Genomic DNA, 20,579 nt, shown 5'->3' with positions numbered 1-20,579 from the left:
TTTCTGTGTTACTAACATGGAAGTTTTTCAGTCACAGTCTTTAACTTGACCTCTGCCTTTTAATTTGTCTTCCTGTTCTTTTATGGTTCACTCTCCACTGCCTGCTCATTCCAGAATGTGTGACTTCTCTGCCTCACAAGCTTGCTCCATTTAGCATAGAAGGTAAATTGCAAGCACTTCACCGGGGCCCCACACGCCATGTATGAAATGGCCCTTGCCACTTATTTCTCAAGTCCTTGCTTTTGTTATTCCTTTACATTCTAGCAATACTGAGTTACTTGTATATCTGGTAGGATTCTATGCAATTTCATATCTGTACTCCTTTTCACATGCCTATTGCTATTCTGCCTGGAGTTCTTCTCCTTCCTAACTTACCTAATAAGCTCCTCTTTATTCTTCAAAGCCAAGTTCAGATGATTCTTGTTTTTCTAAGCCTTCTTTCACACTTTTCATACTGAATCAATCTCCCTGTCCTCTGTGCTACCTCTTTGCCTCATATATATTTTGATCATTATAATCATTTATTTACATATTTTTCTTTTTCACTAGATTATGAGTTCCCTGAAATTGTTCTTTGTGTTTCCTTCCCTTGGCACATGGCCTGGTAATAATAGGGTCTCAAGTAATAAATTGAATCAACATAAATGGAGAGAGTCAAACCTGGATAATAATGATTTAGGCTCAGTAGGAGAAATATTTTTAAATGCATGGCTTGAATTTTTGTTTTGTATTATTTTGCTGCATTTAAGCAAAATAAAATGTAAAAAGTACCAAAATAAATAAAAACAAAGCAGAAACAAATATGAATATTCTGTAGCTAAAGGACTCATGATCAGGAAAGAAGTGAAGAGGACAGCTATAAGAATGCTAGTAATAGTTTACCCTATAAGGGCAGATGCTTGCTCCAAGATAAAGTATACATGGAGGAAAAATAAACAGTCTGGGATACAACCACATGTCTTTCAGGTGTGGTGAAAAGAATAACCAGAGGGCTTTCCTGCATGCCTCAGTTGTCAGGTTTAAGATAATTATCTGTTTCTGGGATTGAATCTCTGTTGTTAAAATAACTACTTATATTGCTGATTTCAGAATATTTCTTCTCTCCTGAGCTAACTTCTTTCCCCTTCCTCTCTCTCTCTCTTTCTTTCTTTTTTGAGACAGAGTTTTACTCTTGTCACCCAGGCTGGAGTGCAATGGCGCGGTCTCGGCTCACTGCAACCTCTGCCTCCCAGGTTCAAGTGATTCTCCTGCCTCAGTCTCCTGAGTAGCTGGGATTACAGGCACCCACCACCATGCCCAGCTACTTTTTGTATTTTCAGTAGAGACGGGGTTTCACCATGTTGGCCAGGCTGGTCTCAAAATCCTGACCTCAGGTGATCCACACATGAGCTAACTTTGTATGCCAATTTCCAGCAATAATGGATGATGTGCATGTCTCAGTAGTGCAGTGCAGTAACTTGTTGCAATGAAAGGTGAAATACTGAGTGAGGATGGAAATACTCCATATGTCTTAAAATTCCACAAAGCCAGGCATATGGGAGACATTCAACATGGAAACTCAACATGACTAATTTTCACAAAACACTCTGAAATTGATATTTGATCCACTGCCTGGACATACTGCAGAATGCATCCCCTTGGGACTCTAACGGAGCCATCTGGAATTTTTCAGATTTAATATCAGGGCTTTGCTTTTGCAGAAAGCCAGCAAAGACCTTGCTTCACAAGCTCTCCACTTGAGACATTTAGTTGTCCTTTGGCATGAATTTTACTTTGTTCCTGTAGCTCTGTGACAAATTAATTGCAAACAATCCAAGACACGTTTTCACTTACTTCTCATCAGCAAACACCAGGAGGAAAGATATTTCCTTGTGGCTGATTCTAGTATGACCTAAGCACCTGAAGAAATTAGCTCATCTTATTTAAAATATAGGTTCTTTTTTAGATTCAGCTTCTAATTTCATTTCACCTCTCATTCAATACTCCCCTCCCCAACTTTATTTTTAATAATAATGGAGGCAGAATATGGGTGCCTGTGTTTCTGGGTGCTTTTGATGTCCTTTGGCTCTGAGAGTGTCCACATTATAACCAATTGGAGCTTCAGGCACTTTCAAGTCTCTAGGACTTTTCCTTGCAGCTGGCCTAGGAGCAGGCAAGCTTGTCTTAAGGATGGTTTGACAGTAACATGATGACTTTTTGGGAAGCTCCAGAATGTGTCAGTCTGAATATCAGTGTGATGGAACTGAGATTAATTCAATTCAACACATTTTAATTAAGGGCTCATCTGTTCTAAATAAGATACAGCCTTAGTTTTCAAGGGGGTTACAACCCAGTGAGAAAGGCTGGTATGTGGATGATAAAAAATAACGGAATCCAGTGGTAGGATAAATCCGCCCTACCCAGGGAGGCCAAATGGTGCTTCTCGGGCAGTGTTGACTAGGGATTGTGACAGGTTTCCGCTCACCACCCCCATGTCCATCTCCCAGAAGCCAATTTTCTTTCCACCAAATCTTGGGACTCTGTAGTTTTCATGAAAAAGTCTACTTTAAGAGATTTGCACAGTTGAAATAAATTGATACTTTGCCACTCACTGAGGTTCAAGGCCTTTTCTCCTTTACCACTGTGTCTTTATTCTTTACTGTTCACTCACATAATAAACAATAATCTTACTAACCAGTAGATAAAGTCATATCAAGCATCCCAAAGTAGCTAAAAATTATTTTCAACCATTTTTGTATTGACTGAATGATTCTTGCCCTGAGGTTTATCTTCATGTCTCATAAATATTAGTTATAGTAATTGGCAGCTCTATTGCCAAACTCCTGAGTTTATCTTTGGCCATTTCCCTGCTATGGACTTGAGTGAGCCAATCATTCAGAGAAGAGGACTTCTTCAAAATAGGGGAAGTATGTGATGTCTTGTCTTTCCCTTGAAAATTTCAGCAACTCTGAATATAATGTTATATGTCTCCCTCTTTCTCCTCAGAAAAGAATAAGTGTGAGTCAAAGCCGTAGTCTTCAAGCTGGAGGTGAATTCATCTCCAAACTTAGGTCTATACTACTCAAAGTATTTCAACTAGTAGTCAGCTGGGGGGAAGCAAGCCTTTTAGGGTTGATGTGATTTTTCATTTGAGATCTGATTACCGTAATTAGAGCAGAACTCACATATAGTTTGCAAAAGTTGTTGATAAAGTTCTGAGGAACCTCAGTGATTGCCTTCTGGCCTCATGCTGTTTCTCCCGGGTTCTGAGACATAATGCAGCGAATAGAGGGTCAGCTCACTCAAACATTAAATTCCACGAAGAGTGAAAACAAAAACTGGTAATGACAAGGGTGCATGCTATTTCTTTTACCTCTGTCTCAATTTATACTGTTCAAGTAGATCTCTTTGTATCTACAGACATCCAATCTAATGCTTTTTTTATATCCCTGGCTGGAGCCATGTCCTTGGGCAATACACATCACAGGATTTCATCTATACTACATTTCTATGAGTTCTCTTTTTTTGTGTGGTAAATCTAGACTTAGCTAAGTTTGTTGCGGTCCTAGGACACCATGCATAGACTGATATTTTAGTAACCTGTAACATCCAACCAATCCAGGTAAGAGTTGGGAATTGTTGATTGAAATATACCATGCAATCAACACATTAATTACACTGTCTACTATATTGACTTTCCATTTAATTCAATTTGAGGGTAAAATTACTATGAAATTATTCTTGATTATCATTATAATTATCATATAAAATATTGATCATGCTTATTATTTCCTTTTAGGTCACCAGTCTCTTCAGAAGATCATGGTAAGAATCATCTGTCTTATTTATACCAATTCAGGGTTGAAACTTGACCCCTGGTCTTTGCAGTTCATTGTCAGAGCAAATAATTGTTTAAGCAAATGTCTCTAAGATGTTGGCTTTGTGGTTTTTGAATGTGAAATGTCAAACACTTTTAAAAACTTAAATCACCCTAGCTGAATTTGATCTCTTTCAAATCTGTTCCAACCCGTCTGGTTGACAAATATTGTGAAGCCTTAATTTATTCTGCCTGATTTCAGTCCCATCAGCAGAAACTTTTTGTGGTTTTGTGGTTTTGGGCTAGTCCTGTGCTTTTTATGACTCAGATTTTTATCCTTAAAATGATAAAAATTTTTGTGGTAGTTTGTGGTAGATATTCCCTACAGTCCCTTCCAGAATGGACATTGGGATCATGTTCCAATCACTCATTTGCGAAGAGCACTCTAAATCTGAAAGGAAGGCAAGCAGTCAGTGGTATTTGTTGTTACCCAGTTGAGATGAATTGTTTGCATTTTAAGAGACAGCTAATTCACTCAAAAGAGAAAATATCTCATTTTGTTCCATCTCACCTTTGGAGTTGTTCATTTATCCAATCAGTCACAAAAGTGTTAAGTGGCTACAATGATCAGTTATGCTATGTAGTTATGTTTTACAAATATGCTATATGGAACTTTGGTTTGGGGACCCTTTGTATCTTACTTGGACTTTGGAAATTCTCTCATAATTGGTATCCATACCTCTAGATTTCTTTTCCTAGTATACTGTATACCAGGCTAGCACCAAAATGATTGTTCCATAGTAAAAATCTACTCCTATTGCCTCTGGAATGAAATCTTTCCAGCCGACCAATAATTGTGTTCAGCTTTTCAATATTGTATTTTAACATGGACTAGTAAGCACTAAATGATGGAATCTTTGTCTTCCTCCACTGCTTATTGCTTCGTTTACCATCTTTTCCCTTCTCCTACTCATGATCTGTTTTCCAGCCATGTGACAATACATCTAATTCTACATCAAATTTCTGGAGCTCACCATCTTTTCTGCATCTCCCTGCTTTTCTCCATACTGTTCTCTCTGACAGGAGGCTACTTCTTTTGCCATATAGATGGTTTCTATGCACCTCACCTCATCCTCTGTGAGGGCTTGCTGATCTGCTTATCATTGTGCCTAATATTTTTCTACATTCTAGGCCTTAATGCACAAATTTCATGCTTTATTTACCTGTTGTTCCTATTAGACTATGAGTTCTTTGATATAGTTTCCAACGAAGAGCAAACAAGGAAAAAGTGTTTATTAAATGAATGAATTAAGAAAAGGGAGAAGGAGTTTTAGGCTGGCCTCTTCTACTGCCACATTGTGAAATCTGACTTAGTACTGGAATGAAGTTGTGTTATTCGCTATGAAGAATCATAGGGAAAATTATGTTCAGGCCCATTAAGTCAGGATCAGGCAATTGACCACCTAATGGTAACCTGGTATTATGTGCTATTTTGCTGATTGCTGTTGGTATTACTAGGGGTTTGCCCATTTATATAGGCCCTTGGGCTTCCATGTTCACATTATAAAGTAGAAGCTTGTGTTTGGTTTTTATTTTGAACTAGGATTCCCTTTAATGACTTTTGGTTGTCTTTGCCTTCCTGTCTTTGAGAATTTATTCCCCATTCAGACAAAAATGGTGGGTGAGGGAAACTTGTGAATTATAATTTGATAATCCACTAGGACTTCTTAAGTGGTTATGAAATAATAGGGGGCATATGTCAGGGTCCTTTGAAGTCCTAAAGGGTGACTACTGCCAGAAAGACTTGCTTGGAAGATTAAGAGCACTTCAGAATTGATTATTTTAAGAACCTTATATGTGATTAGTTGAAGAAACATTATTGAAATTAGAGGGCCATTATAATTTCATGGCTTCAAAAAATTTCTTACATGTTCATACCTCTTAGTTTGTTTCTGTGACTTCCAAAAATAGTTCAAGTACATAATGCAAAATTATAGTGATGATTTACCTAATCTTATGTAATTGTTCATCATTTTCTAGCCCATATATTCTTGAAAAAAAGCTTTTTTCTTTATTACTAGAATTTTCTATCCACCACTCAAAATATATTTCCTTCTTTTTATACATTTTTAAGAGCTCATGTGTACTATGGCTAGTATAAAACCTCTTGAATGTTATAGCATCAATCTTACATATTATTTGTACACAATAATGGCATTGCAACACACTTGTAGGAGAGGTGAGAAGTAGCAATTTGTCTTTCTCAAATTTATTGGTAGAAAATCTAAGGCATGTTGGACACATGGATTGTGAAATTGGAATATAAAACCTTACGTCTCTTGATTTTCTATTTTGTTTGCTTTCCTCAAATAGTCCTCCCTCTGTAATAACTAGTCACTTTGGCTCTAAGACAAGAACTTATTCTTGGAAAAATCTAATTTTGCAACGTCCAATAACCCTGGTATTTTTCATTCCCATGGTACTCTTGCATAGAAAGCTTAAATACAGTGGCTTTGTCCTTTACCTTATCTTGTTTGTTTTCTTTTCCTTGTCTGTAAAATGGGGCTAATCATAAACTGCGTACCTCATGGGATTGTAGCAAGTTCAATTGAGAAATCATTTGTGAAATCACTTTCTGATTTTTTTTTTTTTTTTTTTTTTGAGACGGAGTCTCACTCTGTCACCCAGGCTGGAGTGCAGTGGCACGATCTTGGCTCACTGCAAGCTCTGCTTCCCGGGTTCACACCATTCTCCTGCCTCAGCCTCCCAAGTAGCTGGGACTACAGGCGGCCGCCACCATGCCCGGCTAATTTTTTGTATTTCTTAGTAGAGATGGGGTTTCACCATGTTAGCCAGGATGGTCTCAATCTCCTGACCTCTTGATTCGCCCACCTCAGCCTCCCAAAGTGTTGGGATTACAGGCATGAGCCACCGTGCCCGGCCCACTTTCTGATTTGTTAAAAGCACCCCAAACATAGTATTATTCACTAGCATCCAGGCAGTAGAAGAGGAAGCACAAGTTTATCTGTGATGTTTGCTCGGGATTATGTTCCGCCCTTGAAAAGTTTCAAGAGGACGGGAGAGAATAACCGTTTTTTTCATTATCATTAAATTTTCTCTGGAAACCTTTTATTACATCAGGGTGAGGAGGAGTAAAATGTTTAATACACCATTTAGCTTATAGTGCCAGAGTAAAGGCTCAGTTGATGATTAGATGTGTGGTCATATAGAATTGGCAACACAAGGTCTAAATGACACATAAACTGTTTCTATATTTATATAATAGCGCATCAGGGTCACTAAGAATAAAGGCTAAATTGTATTGAGTGCTTATTATGCAGAAGCACTGTGCTCGCATGCTCCAACTGCCTTATGTCCTTTCATCTTTCACAAATAACACTCTGTAGTCGATGTATCACCCCCAGTTTCACAGCTGCAAAAGCAGGCTCAGAGTGCTTAAATAACTTGCTTAAGGTCACATAGCTAGTAGGGGAGAGAGTTAATTTTCAGACCCAATTCTAACAACCAAACTCTTAACTCTCTTTTATCGGCCATGTCCCTGGAAAACCAAAGACATGATTGAATGGATAGAACTATGGAGATAATTCTTCCCTCCTCTAACAAGAGTATATTTACTACTGTGTAAGTTAATTTCTTTTTAATGACAAAACAGAGCAGAACAAAAATAACAACTTCTCCCTCCTGCTGGTAATGATTTGTCCCTGCAGAAAAAGTAAATACCAATGTCACATTTTCTCATAATTAGTTAACTGAGTGAAACTGAAGTTTCAGGGAAACCTGCCATGCTAAACCCCAGTGGAAACATTAAGTTTTAATGTTACATCTGGAAGCTGGGGCCTTACTCCTTGTCAGAAGATAAGCTTGGCAGTGATTGATTGCGCTGTCCTCTGCGTTTCCTCTGTATTGAATACCTAGCACTTCATCATTTAAATTGCTCCTGGAGCCATCTCCTGGGCCCAGGCTGCTTCCCTGGCTCTGAGAACTCATCTTCCTTTCTGTCACCTTAGCCTGCTTATTTTACAGGCTCCTTGGAATGCTGCGCTTACCGCTGCTGCACTTACTGCTGCTACCTGTGCCAGCACACTCAGGGCAGGTCATCTTCCAACTAATGTCTGTTCATTTACAAAATAAAAGGCATTAGTGGCTTCTCAAAGAAAGTGCCAACAATCTGCTGCATGCCCCACTGGAACATCTGAGGCAGGCATCCCTCTCCTGTCCTACCTCTTAGACCTGTTGTCAACTATGGCCGTCACATTCTAGGGCAGCTTTTTTGTTGCAACAGTAACATAGTGGACATGAATTGCAGTAATGGCTATTTGGAAATAAAATTGTCACAACCACAATCACTAGTGTAAAGTGTTCAATAATGAATCCACTGTCAGGCTTGGAGACGGCTGTACTTGGCAGTAGGTTACTGGTATGGTTTGGCTGTGTCCCCACCTAAATCTCACCTTGAATTGTAATAATCCCCATGTGTCAAGGATGGGGCCAGGTAGAGATAATTGAATCATGGGGCAGTTTCCCCCATACCGTTTTTGTGATAGTGAATAAGTCTCATGAGATCTGATGGTTTTGTAAAGGGAGTTCCCCTGCACAAGCTCTCTCTTGCCTGCCACTATGTAAGACATCCCTTTGTTCTTCCTTCGTCTTCCGCCATGATTGTGAGGCCTCCCCAGCCATATGGAACTGTGAGTCCATTAAACCTCTTTCCTTTATAAATTATGCAGTCTTGAGTATGTCTTTATTAGCAACATGAGAATGGATTAATACAGTTATGCAGTGAAACACACTGTGGCGTGGCCCAAACTCTTTGAGGCATCAATGGCTGTACCTCATCAATTCACTTTTCTTTCATGTATATTACTGAAATAGATACTATTCATAAAATATATAAAATGTTATCTGCTCAGTTTAAATAATAAGCAAAACGAACTACTGTGTACTTGGCCCTCAGACTAAGAAGTAAAACATTTGTAGGAATTTGGGAGCTTCATGTCATTTGCTTTCCTAATTATGTCCCCTTCCCTCTCCTTCAGAAATAACTACTATTCTGCCTTTTTGTTAATCATGTCCTTGTTTCTTCTTGTTTTACTACATATATGCATATCTTACATATGAATGTATATGTGGATATATAACTCATATATGTATTCCTATATGTGTGTATATGTGTGTGTATATATAGTTTTATGTATTTTGAATTTGTACAAATTGAATCATGTTGTTATTTGTTTCTTTTGTTCAAAAGAATAATTTTTGTGATTCATCCTTATGGATGAGTGCCATATGCATTTCATCAATAGTTCATGTTGTATACTACTCTATTGTATGAGTATATACCAATTTATATATCCAATCTGCTAATGAATATTTACATAAATAACAGGTTTCTTGGGGGTTTGTTTTTGTTTTGCTATTGCAAACAATATTACTATGAACATTCTCTTTTTTGTAACTCTTCCTGTTATCCATGTGCTTAAACCTGGGAATAGCTTAAGTTAGGTGGTAGATTATACACATATTTAACTTATAGCATTATAACACGTTGTTTTCCAGAGTGATCATTTTAATATACACTCCCAACTTCAGTGGATAAGAGTTCCCGTTGATCTACATCCTAACCAACACTTGATATTAACTAATTTAAAAATGTTTGCTAGTCTTGTGAAAGTATGAAATGGCATCTCAATGTGATTTTAATTTGTAGTCAATGATTACACATGAGATCAAACATCTTTTCATATACTTATGGGCCATTTGTGTTTACTCTTCTATGAAAGGTCTTTTTATTTCTTTTACTCACTTTTCCCCACCTGGTTGGTTGTGTTCTTCTTAATGATTTATGAACTTTTTAATGTATTCTATGTAAAAATTGTTTTGTTTCCTATGTGTGTTGCAAATTTTCTCCAGTTTGTGGCTTATCTGTTCGAGCTCTTTTTGATGTCATCTGATGAATAGATGGATATTCTTTATTTTACTGCAGTAAAATCGTTAATGTTTTCTCTATGGTTTATGCCTTTGGTATTTTTTAAAGAAATCTTTCAAAGCATAATCATAAAGATATTGTCTCGTAAAATTTTTAGAATGCTTTCTTTAATATTTGATAACTTGGAATTGATTTTTGTGGTTTGGTAAGAGATAAAGGTCAAATTTAATTTTGATTGTGTTCATATACATAACCAGCTATTTCATTTTCATGCATTTTCTTCACTGACTTACAAAGTCTGTCGTCTCCCTGTAAATGTGAGTCTCTAGGTTCTATATTCTGTTATATTGATGAATATATCTATCCCTGTGCTATTGTTTTAGTTGTTATAACTTTGGTATGAGTCCAGATATCTGTTGGAGGATATATCCTGTAATTTGTTCTTTGGGAGTGACTTGGTTATAATTGAGTTTTTCCTGTTTCATATAAATTATAAAATTAGCGTATCAAATTTTGTGGTGAAATTTTTTATGAAAATTGCATGAATCTATAAATTTGTATAAAGAAAATTGATATTTCTATGATAATGCATCATTCTATTCCAAGCCACATCTCTTGACATTTAATTGGCTTTTTAAAATGGCTATGAATAGAGTTTTATAATTTCCTTCATGAAGGATTTGGTCATTTTTGTGTTAAATATATTCCTAGGTACTTTATATTTTTAGTGACAATTTGTATGTTGTATTTTTAAAATTATGTTTTCTAAGTAGTCTTTGCTGGCATATTGAAATGCAGTTGAATTTTAAAATCTTGTTTCTTTATCAATATTCCTGCTAAAGTTTTAAGTTCATAAATCTTATCTGAAGGGTCTTTTTGTGGGAAGAGAATTCTATATAGGCAATCTCATGTACAGAGAATTTTGTTTTGTCCTTTCCAATCATTATGCTTTGTATACATATTTCTGGTGCTTTCTGCACTGGTTAAAACCTTCAGTGTAGTATTGACTAGTAACAGAGATAGTCAGCATCATTGACTTGTTCCTGATCCCAAAGTGAGTGCCGTCCACAAGTCACAATTAAGTAAGAAGTTCACTGCCAGGTGGTCATGATGCAGGTGGCAGTACTTGTTTTGTGGATATTTCTTATAAGGATCTTTTCCTTCGCTCTAATTTGTTAAATTCAACAGATGTTGAATTTTATTTAATACTCTTTTCTTCATCTTTAGAGATGACAATTTTTTTCCCCTTGGTCTGTTAATATGGTGCATTTTACTAATTGATTTTTAAATAGAAATCAATATCATATTTATGAGAAGAACTCAAATTGGTTATTATATTTACCACCTTTATACATTGCTAGATTTGATTTGCTAATATTTTGTTTAGATATTTACATCCATGTTCATAAGTGTGATTAGTCTTTAATTTTGCTTTCTATTATGTAGTATGTATATGATATTCATAGCTTAAAATGAATTAGGAAGGGTTTCCTCTTTTATAATCTCTGGAAGACTTTGTACAATATTTGAGTTACCTATTTCTGGAATATCTTGTATATACTACTATTATTTTCATTTTACAGATGAGAAAACATGCCTATTGAGTAAAAGGTAGAACTAGGATGTGAACTCAGGTGATCTGGATCCAGATCCTTTTCCTAACCATTTCTCTGTACTGTCTGTCAATAGCATTGCTGAAATTTGAGCTGGTGTAATAGGAAATCATGATGTTATTTGTTAAATAAAGACCTCATAATTGTATGAGGTCTTTTTATTGGGTAGAAAGTGATTATTAAAGATGGGAATTTTTTATTCATATAAGTAAGAAAAACCCTTGACACAGAAAAACATTCAAAGATACATTTTGGATCCACTTCTTGTAGCCCCATACTTCATAATCAAGAAAATAGGGATCCAATCTCCTGTCAATAACATTCATTTTTTTAAATAGTAGAATTCTCAAAAGGTAGCTGGTCCCTTAAAGAGATATCACAAGTAGGAAGATAATTATTATGACCATGATGACTACGAGTAAAGAAGATTAAGAAAGTTAGATACTGGCTGGGTGCTGTGGCCTACACCTGTAGTCTTAGCACTTTGGGAGGCCGAGGCGATCACCTGACGTGAGGAGTTTGAGACCAGCCTAGCCAACATAGTAAAAATACAAAAATAAGCCCGACATGAAGGTGCATGCCTGTAATCTCAGCTGCTTGGAAGGCTGAGGGAAGAGAAGCATTTGAACCCAGGAGGCAGAGGTTGCAGAGAGCTGAGATCGTGCCACTGTACTCTAGCCTGGGCTACAGAGCAAGACTCTGTCTCAAAAAAGTAAACTTGACTGATGTTACAGATGGAAATATGTGCAGATCTTTAATTGCATTGCTAGGTAGAGCCTACTGTACTGACCGTCACAGTACATCACTTTGCAATGACTTTGGGCTATCATTAATATAAAGTTGCTAGAGTGTCCTTTTTTTGCCCCATATCAGATTTTTCCTATAGAATCCCCCTTGTAAAAAACAGTGCTCATTTTTGAGGCTCTTTCTCTTCCTGGTTTAGCTCATGTTGCTTTAGAGCTTTAGAGAGTTACTTCTACTCTGCTTGCGGGACCCTCTCTAGACCTTGCCTTTCTTGTCTTTATTTAGCCATAAGCTTTCTATCACCTCCTACCATCTCTCTGGCAGGCACCTTCGTTGTCCTTCATTCAGGTCTCACCTCAATGCTCATTAATTTCCGTGTCTTGGAACCACCTCCATAGACGCTAAGGACAAACAAAGATGAATTTTCCTGACAACTTAAATGCCCATGATTTCTCTTTCCTTATTGCCTGTTTTGTTTTTTTGAGTGTGTTCCAATTTTCTTTCCTCATGGGTAATGTTGCTCTTCTTATTTGACTATAAACTCGGTGAATAGAAACATTGCCCTATTCTGTGCTGTGCCCTGGCACAGAACTGATTCTCTCTATACAAGTCTTACTGTTAAATTTGCTGCAGTATGTGGTGTTGGCAAACAGAAACTTTCATTACACATCTTTGAATCCCATTGCAGCCTCATTAATATTGTTCCCTGTTGTAGAAGATAGGTCACTCCTGGTCTTTTTCCAGAGATTCAGTTACTATGTGCTGAAAAGATGGCCTTTTGTGGTAGTCTCAGTGGGTGTTCCCTATAGACTGTGTTTTGAAAGGAAAAGAATAAAAATGATAGCATATTTTTTCTTAGTTAGCCTTCTTTCACAAATCCTAGGAAAATAGATAATTCACTGCTGATTAAAAAACAGAACAAAACAAAACAAAACAAACCCCCCTGGGCTTTCCAAAATCTGGTTATATTGCTTTCTGTGTGTCCTGACCCTACTATTATCTGTCATTTACCTTTACTAAATCTCACTATTGATTGTAACCATGTAATCCTTTTGATGGTTTTTGTTTTTCCGGAATGCTTTGTTGGTGATAATTATCTAGTTGTCTTTTGAAGGTTGATTGTAAGTGGCTGGAGGAGATGAGGGAATACTCTTTTTTGTTTGTTTTTGTTTTGTTTTGAGATGAAGTCTTGCTCTGTCGCCCAGGCTGGAGTGCAGTGGCACAATCTCGGCTCACTGCAACCTCCGTCTCCCAGGTTCAAGCAATTCTCCTGTCTCAGCCTTCCGAGTAGCTGGGATTACAGGCGTGCACCACCACGCCCAGGTAATATTTTGTCTTTTTAGTGGAGACAGGGTTTCACCATGTTGGTCAGCCTGGTCTCAAACTCCTGACCTCAGGCAATCCGCCTGCCTTGGCCTCCCAAAGTGCTGGGATTACAGGCATGAGCCACCATGCCCAGCTGCGGGAATACTCTTTATTAAAATTTACCTACAGCATTGCATTGGGTTGCTTTTGGGGTTATAGAATATTTAAGTTAAAATATTAACACATTGTAAAATAAAAAAGTAACGGGAAAAAAAGGAGTTAGAAAAAGGAAGAAAGCTGGTGTCCTAGTCCTAGTTTACTTTTTTTTTTTTTGAGATGGAGTTTCACTGTGCCACTCAAGCTGTAGTGCAGTGGCATGATCTCAGCTCACTGCAACCTCTGCGTCCCAGGTTCAAGCGCTTCTCCTGCCTCAGCCTACCGAGCAGCTGGAATTACAGGTGTGTGCTACCACGGCCGGCTAATTTTTGTGTTTTTTACTAGAGATGAGGTTTCACCATGTTGGCCAGGCTGGTCTCGAAGTCCTGACCTCATGTGATCCACCCGCCTCAGCCTCCCAAAGTTCTGGCATTACAGGCGTGAGCCACCACGCCCGGCCCCTAGTTTACTTTTAAGTGGAAAGATGAGAAGGGGCCATCAGACAAGGTGATGTGTCTGGCAACAAGTGAAGCGATCATAGATTTCATTTCCACAGATAAGTCAATACAGTTATTTAGGAAATGAGAAATCTCTGACTCTGGTCTTTGTGTAATATTCTGTGATAGCAGAAACAAAAAATTGAATTGTGCCTATTGTTGAAAGTTTACTTTGTTTATGATTTCTACTGTATGAAATTATATGATCTGGGTTATATTAACACCCAGTGAAACCAAGGGGCTGGGTTGGTACACTGAAAGTTATTATAATATAATTCTCATGTGAGGCTAATTGTTACTATATTTGTTTTTAATTTGACTAGAAATCCCAATATTTAATCAAAAGTCTTCTCCTCTACCTAGAGCTTGTTTTATCGTTTTGGTGGCCTCCTCTTGCAAAGGACTGGCTGGTGACTGGTTTCCCTGAATTATGGACTTACCCTAAACGTATCTTATCATCATTACCAGTTGCAAAATATTAGAATGTGTTGTCACTGTTTCATTTGATTCCTAGAAGGTTAGTCTTAGATATGTTACTTTAGCCTGTATGCTGTAGTACCTTGAATGCATTTTTTTGTTTGCATTTTTGTTTGCCCAACCTGTCAATTATAGCTGCTTAGGTCTGGACTGTCCTGGATAAAGCTGTTAAAATATTCACCAGTCCAGCCATCTTACAAGCTAATTAAGTCAACTAAATGCTTCCTTGTTTTGCCAGACTTGTTATGTCAATCCTCAATTTCTGGGTTCATTTTGGGTGCCCTAAATCTTAGGGTGTGACTTTCTTAGCATCCTGTAACATCCATTCCCCAGCAAGCACAACTTCACGTAATACTTTCCAGAAGTTCATTGCTGAAGCCTTTCCTTCACCCAGCAGAGCAACTTGATTTTCTACAACTTCCCTCATCAGAGCCACAAGAGTATGGGATATGGAGACCACTAAAACTACATCCCTTTGGCCTTACCAGGGAAATATTGGGAAGGAAGGACCTTGTATTACTACCTAATGACCCCATAGTATTGTTTGACAGTCTATACAACCAGATAAGCAGACAAGGTAGTACCCTGCTAAAGAGACAGGCTTTCTCATATCTCATAAATACTTGACATCCTGGTTCTACATGCTGGTTTTATTCCATATTAGCCATGTGGTCTTCAGCAAATTACTTAATGTCATTAAACCTCAATTTCTTCATCCTGAAAATGAGGATGATAATAATAAGAGTATATATCTAATAGGCTTATTGTGAGGATTAAATTAGGTAATATAGGCAAAGACCTAGCATACAGTTTGCTTACAAACATCAACAAAAGAAAGAGACAGGAAGAGAGGAAGTGTGCAAGAGAGAGTGAGAGCAACCATCAATGTCAGACAGCCAAAAAATGGGCATATAGATTTTTTTATAAATAGACCTCATATGTCTCATTTGCATGGGCTTTTGGGATGATTAAAGCCTATTGTTCTCTAGGATTACTTGAAATACACATTTCCTGCAGGTTACAGCCCAGTGGACACAGAATGACTTGTGTATTAGTCCATCCATTCTCACATTGCTATATAGAATTACCTGAGACTGGGTAATTTATAAAGAAAAGAGGTTTCATTGGCTCATGGTTCCACAGGCTATACAGGACGCATCGATGGGGAGGCCTCAGGAAACTTACAATCATGGCAGAAGGCGAAGGGGAAGCAGGCACATCCTACATGGCTGGAGCAGGAGGAAGAGAAAGCAAAGGGGGAGGTGCCCCACATACTTTTAAACAACCAGATCTCGTGAAGACTCACTCACTATCGTGAGAACACCGCGGGGGAAATCCACACCCATGATCCAATCACCTCCCATTAGACCCCTCCTCCAACACTGGGGATTACAATTCAACATGAGATTTGGTGGGGACACGGATCCAAACCGTATCAACTTGTATCATTCTGAGTAATTGCAACTTTCGAATGGGTGGTAGGGTTGGCGATTGCCAAAAGCCATGGTTTGGAGTCACTTGCATCAGGCCTGGGTTTCCCCCTGGAGCAGGCTGAGCTTGGCTGCCTTCTAAGGCCTCTTCTGCTCTGGACACTTACAGGCTTCTGAGCCAGGAGAGAACACTAAGCAATGAAACACAGGAGGAAAAATTAAAAACACCAACTTTAAATTTTGGAAAGTATTTTGGAGATACCTGTGCCCTGCTCTCTAAGGAGTTCCTGTAGGGATTTCTGCTTATGAATTCCAGTATATTGTTTCTCTTTGGGATGACAAATGGAGTTTCTATTGCCACACCTTGCCACAGACCCACTTTTTGAAAAACACTAAAATCCACTTTGCAAGTGTATAAATATTGCAGGCAGGCAGCTTCCACATTCTTTGGCAAGGGAACAAAATACTATTTAATAACGCAGGTTCCAGCTTTTCTCCTGACAATGCAAAGTGCCAATGATTATTGAAAAGGGAATTTGAAATCTGCCAGAATCCACTCAGTTTTCCTTGTGTGGTTACATTTCCATCCTGTCACCCTCACTAGTGAAGACAATTGTTTCAGCCATTGAGAAAAAAAAAAAAAGGTATTTTATAAGATTGCAAGAAAGTGATTTAAACCATGACTATGTCTGTTAACTGTTTTCTTTGTTTCTCTGACTGTGTGCCTCTCTAGTCACCCTATCTTCTTTAGCTATCCTGTGGGCTTTTTCCTGTTGTCAAAAAGCATGGTCTACCCAAAGCCATTCTTCAAGCATCTGATTTCCCAGCTGTCTTTCTGCTATATATTTAAACTTCTAGTTCTCTTTGAGGAAGAGGGTGGTAGACTTGTGTGAGGATATAGTCTGAATGAAGTCTCCGAGTGATTTTTTGTTGATGTTATAGGGGTGGGAGTTCGGGGAGAGGAGGGAGAGTCTTTGGCCTCACACTACCCTCTGAGTCCTGAATGGGGTTCTCTCAGCATCTCATTTTCGCGCTATTCCTGACACACTCCTCCCTGACCCTATTTTAGAGGTCCCTGTTATCAAATGGAAGTGCTTCTTATGTCTTCCTTCATTCTGCTAAGCTGACTGTTCTGTATAGAAACCTCTACCCTCAGCTTTTCTACCAATGCAAATCTTCGTTTTTGGAAAATTTCTTTTACCTTCTCTAGGAAATCATTCTCTACATCACTCTATTTCTTTAGCAATCAGGGACTACATTTGGATGTATAAGTATATACATATTAAGTTTCTAGATATTCTTTTTCTTTTTTTAAAATTATTTTTTATTTTTTATTTTATTATTATTATACTTTAAGTTTTAGGGTACATGTGCACAATGTGCAGGTTAGTTACATATGTATACATGTGCCATGCTGGTGTGCTGCACCCATTAACACGTCATTTAGCATTAGGTATATCTCCTAATGCCATCCCTCCCCCCTCCCCCCACGCCACAACAGTCCCCAGAGTGTGATGTTCCCCTTCCTGTGTCCATGTGTTCTCATTGTTCAATTCCCACCTATGAGTGAGAACATGCGGTGTTTGGTTTTTTGTCCTTGCGATAGTTTACTGAGAATGATGATATTCCAATTTCATCCATGTTCCTACAAAGGACATGAACTTATCATTTTTTATGGCTGCATAGTATTCCATGGTGTATATGTGCCACATTTTCTTAATCCAGTCTATCATTGTTGGACATTTGGGTTGGTTCCAAGTCTTTGCTATTGGGAATAGTGCCGCAATAAACATATGTGTGCATGTGTCTTTATAGCAGCATGATTTATAGTCCTTTGGGTATATACCCAGTAATGGGATGGCTGGGTCAAATGGTATTTCTAGTTCTAGATCCCTGAGGAATCGCCACACTGACTTCCACAATGGTTGAACTAGTTTACAGTCCCACCAACAGTGTAAAAGTGTTCCTATTTCTCCACATCCTCTCCAGCACCTGTTGTTTCCTGACTTTTTAATGATTGCCATTCTAACTGGTGTGAGATGGTATCTCATTGTGGTTTTGATTTGCATTTCTCTGATGGCCAGTGATGGTGAGCATTTTTTCATGTGTTTTTTGGCTGCATAAATGTCTTCTTTTGAGAAGTGTCTGTTCATGTCCTTCGCCCACTTTTTGATGGTGTTGTTTGTTTTTTTCTTGTAAATTTGTTTGAGTTCATTGTAGATTCTGGATATTAGCCCTTTGTCAGATGAGTAGGTTGTGAAAATTTTCTCCCATTTTGTAGGTTACCTGTTCACTCAGATGGTAGTTTCTTTTGCTGTGCAGAAGCTCTTTAGTTTAATTAGATCCCATTTGTCAATTTTGTCTTTTATTGCCATTGCTTGTGGTGTTTTAGACATGAAGTCCTTGCCCATGCCTATGTCCTGAATGGTAATGCCTAGGTTTTCTTTGAGGGTTTTTATGGTTTTAGGCCTAACGTTTAAGTCTTTAATCCATCTTGAATTAATTTTTGTATAAGGTGTAAGGAAGGGATCCAGTTTCAGCTTTCTACATATGGCTAGCCAGTTTTCCCAGCACCATTTATTAAATAGGGAATCCTTTCCCCATTGCTTGTTTTTCTCAGGTTTGTCAAAGATCTCAGATAGTTGTAGATATGTGGTGTTATTTCTGAGGGCTCTGTTCTGTTCCGTTGATCTATATCTCTGTTTTGGTACCAGTACCATGCTGTTTTGGTTACTGTAGGCTTGTAGTATAGTTTGAAGTCAGGTAGCGTGATTCCTCCAGCTTTGTTCTTTTGGCTTAGGATTGACTTGGTGATGCGGGCTCTTTTTTGGTTCCATATGAACTTTAAAGTAGTTTTTTTCCAATTCTGTGAAGAAAGGCATTGGTAGCTTGATGGGGATGGCATTGAATCTATAAATTACCTCAGGCAGTATGGCCATTTTCACGATATTGATTCTTCCTACCCATGAGCATGGAATGTTCTTCCATTTGTTTGTATCCTCTTTTATTTCATTGAGCAGTGGTTTGTAGTTCTCCTTGAAGAGGTCCTTCACATCCCTTGTAAGTTGGATTCCTAGGTATTTTATTCTCTTTGAAGCAATTATGACTGGGAGTTCACTCATGATTTGGCTCTCTGTTTGTCTGTCATTGGTGTATAAGAATGCTTGTGATTTTTGTACATTGATTTTGTATCCTGAGACTTTGCTGAAGTTGCTTATCAGCTTAAGGAGATTTGGGGCTGAGACAATGGGGTTTTCTAGATATACAATCATGTCATCTGCAAACGGGGACAATTTGACTTCCTCTTTTCCTAATTGAATACCCTTTATTTCCTTCTCCTGCCTAATTGCCCTGGCCAGAACTTCCAACACTATGTCAAATAGGAGTGGTGAGAGAGGGCATCCCTGTCTTGTGCCAGTTTTCAAAGGGAATGCTTCCAGTTTTTGCCCATTCAGTATGATATTGGCTGTGGGTTTGTCATAGATAGCTCTTATTATTTTGAGATCCATCCCATCAATACCTAATTTATTGAGAGTTTTTAGCATGAAGCGTTGTTGAATTTTGTCAAAGGCCTTTTCTGCATCTATTGAGATAATCATGTGGTTTTTGTCTTTGGTTCTGTTTATATGCTGGATTCCACTTATTGATTTGCATATATTGAACCAGCCTTGCATCCCAGGGACAAAGCCCACTTGATCATGGTGGATAAGCTTTTTGATGTGCTGCTGGATTCGGTTTGCCAGTATTTTATTGAGGATTTTTGCATCAATGTTCATCAAGGATATTGGTCTAAAATTCTCTTTTTTGGTTGTGTCTCTGCCCGGCTTTGGTATCAGAATGATGCTGGCCTCATAAAATGAGTTAGGGAGGATTCCCTCTTTTTCTATTGATTGGAATAGTTTCAGAAGAAATGGTACCAGTTCCTCCTTGTACCTCTGGTAGAATTTGGCTGTGAATCCATCTGGTCCTGGACTCTTTTTGGTTGGTAAGCTATTGATTATTGCCACAATTTCAGATCCTCTTATTGGTCTATTCAGAGATTCAACTTCTTCCTGGTTTAGTCTTGGGAGGGTGTATGTGTTGAGGAATTTGTCCATTTCTTCTAGATATTCTAGTTTATTTGCGTAGAGGTGTTTGTAGTATTCTCTGATGGTAGTTTGTATTTCTGTGGGATCAGTGGTGATATCCCCTTTATCATTTTTTATTACATCTATTTGATTCTTCTCTCTTCTCTTCTTTATTAGTCTTGCTAGTGGTCTATCAGTTTTGTTGATCCTTTCAGAAAACCAGCTCCTGGATTCATTAATTTTTTGAAGGGTTTTTTGTGTCTCTATTTCCTTCAGTTCTGCTCTGATTTTAGTTATTTCTTGCCTTCTGCTAGCTTTTGAATGTGTTTGCTCTTGCTTTTCTAGTTCTTTTAATTGTGATGTTAGGGTGTCAATTTTGGATCTTTCCTGCTTTCTCTTGTGGGCATTTAGTGCTATGAATGTCCCTCTACACACTGCTTTGAATGTGTCCCAGAGATTCTGGTATGTTGTGTCTTTGTTCTCGTTGCTTTCATAGAACATCTTTATTTCTGCCTTCGTTTCCTTATGTACCCAGTAGTCATTCAGG

The 20,579-nt window shown here is 38.1% G+C and overlaps 1 protein-coding gene across 9 annotated transcripts in view; it reads left to right on the top strand.

Moving 5' to 3' along the window:
- Positions 1-20,579, top strand: part of DGKI (diacylglycerol kinase iota) — a 470,612-nt gene that overhangs the window by 399,771 nt on the left and 50,262 nt on the right. For all 9 annotated transcript variants that reach the window (XM_063708791.1, XM_055347199.2, XM_031013291.3 and 6 more), the window contains one exon: positions 3,779-3,804. In XM_063708791.1, the coding sequence (XP_063564861.1) occupies positions 3,779-3,804 (26 nt within the window). The remainder of the gene's footprint in view (positions 1-3,778; positions 3,805-20,579) is intronic.

The sequence above is a fragment of the Gorilla gorilla genome, chromosome 6 (assembly GCF_029281585.2).
Source record: "Gorilla gorilla gorilla isolate KB3781 chromosome 6, NHGRI_mGorGor1-v2.1_pri, whole genome shotgun sequence".
Taxonomy (NCBI): domain Eukaryota; kingdom Metazoa; phylum Chordata; class Mammalia; order Primates; family Hominidae; genus Gorilla; species Gorilla gorilla.
Note: the sequence above shows the minus strand (reverse complement) of the source record. Positions and strands in the feature narration are given on the sequence as shown.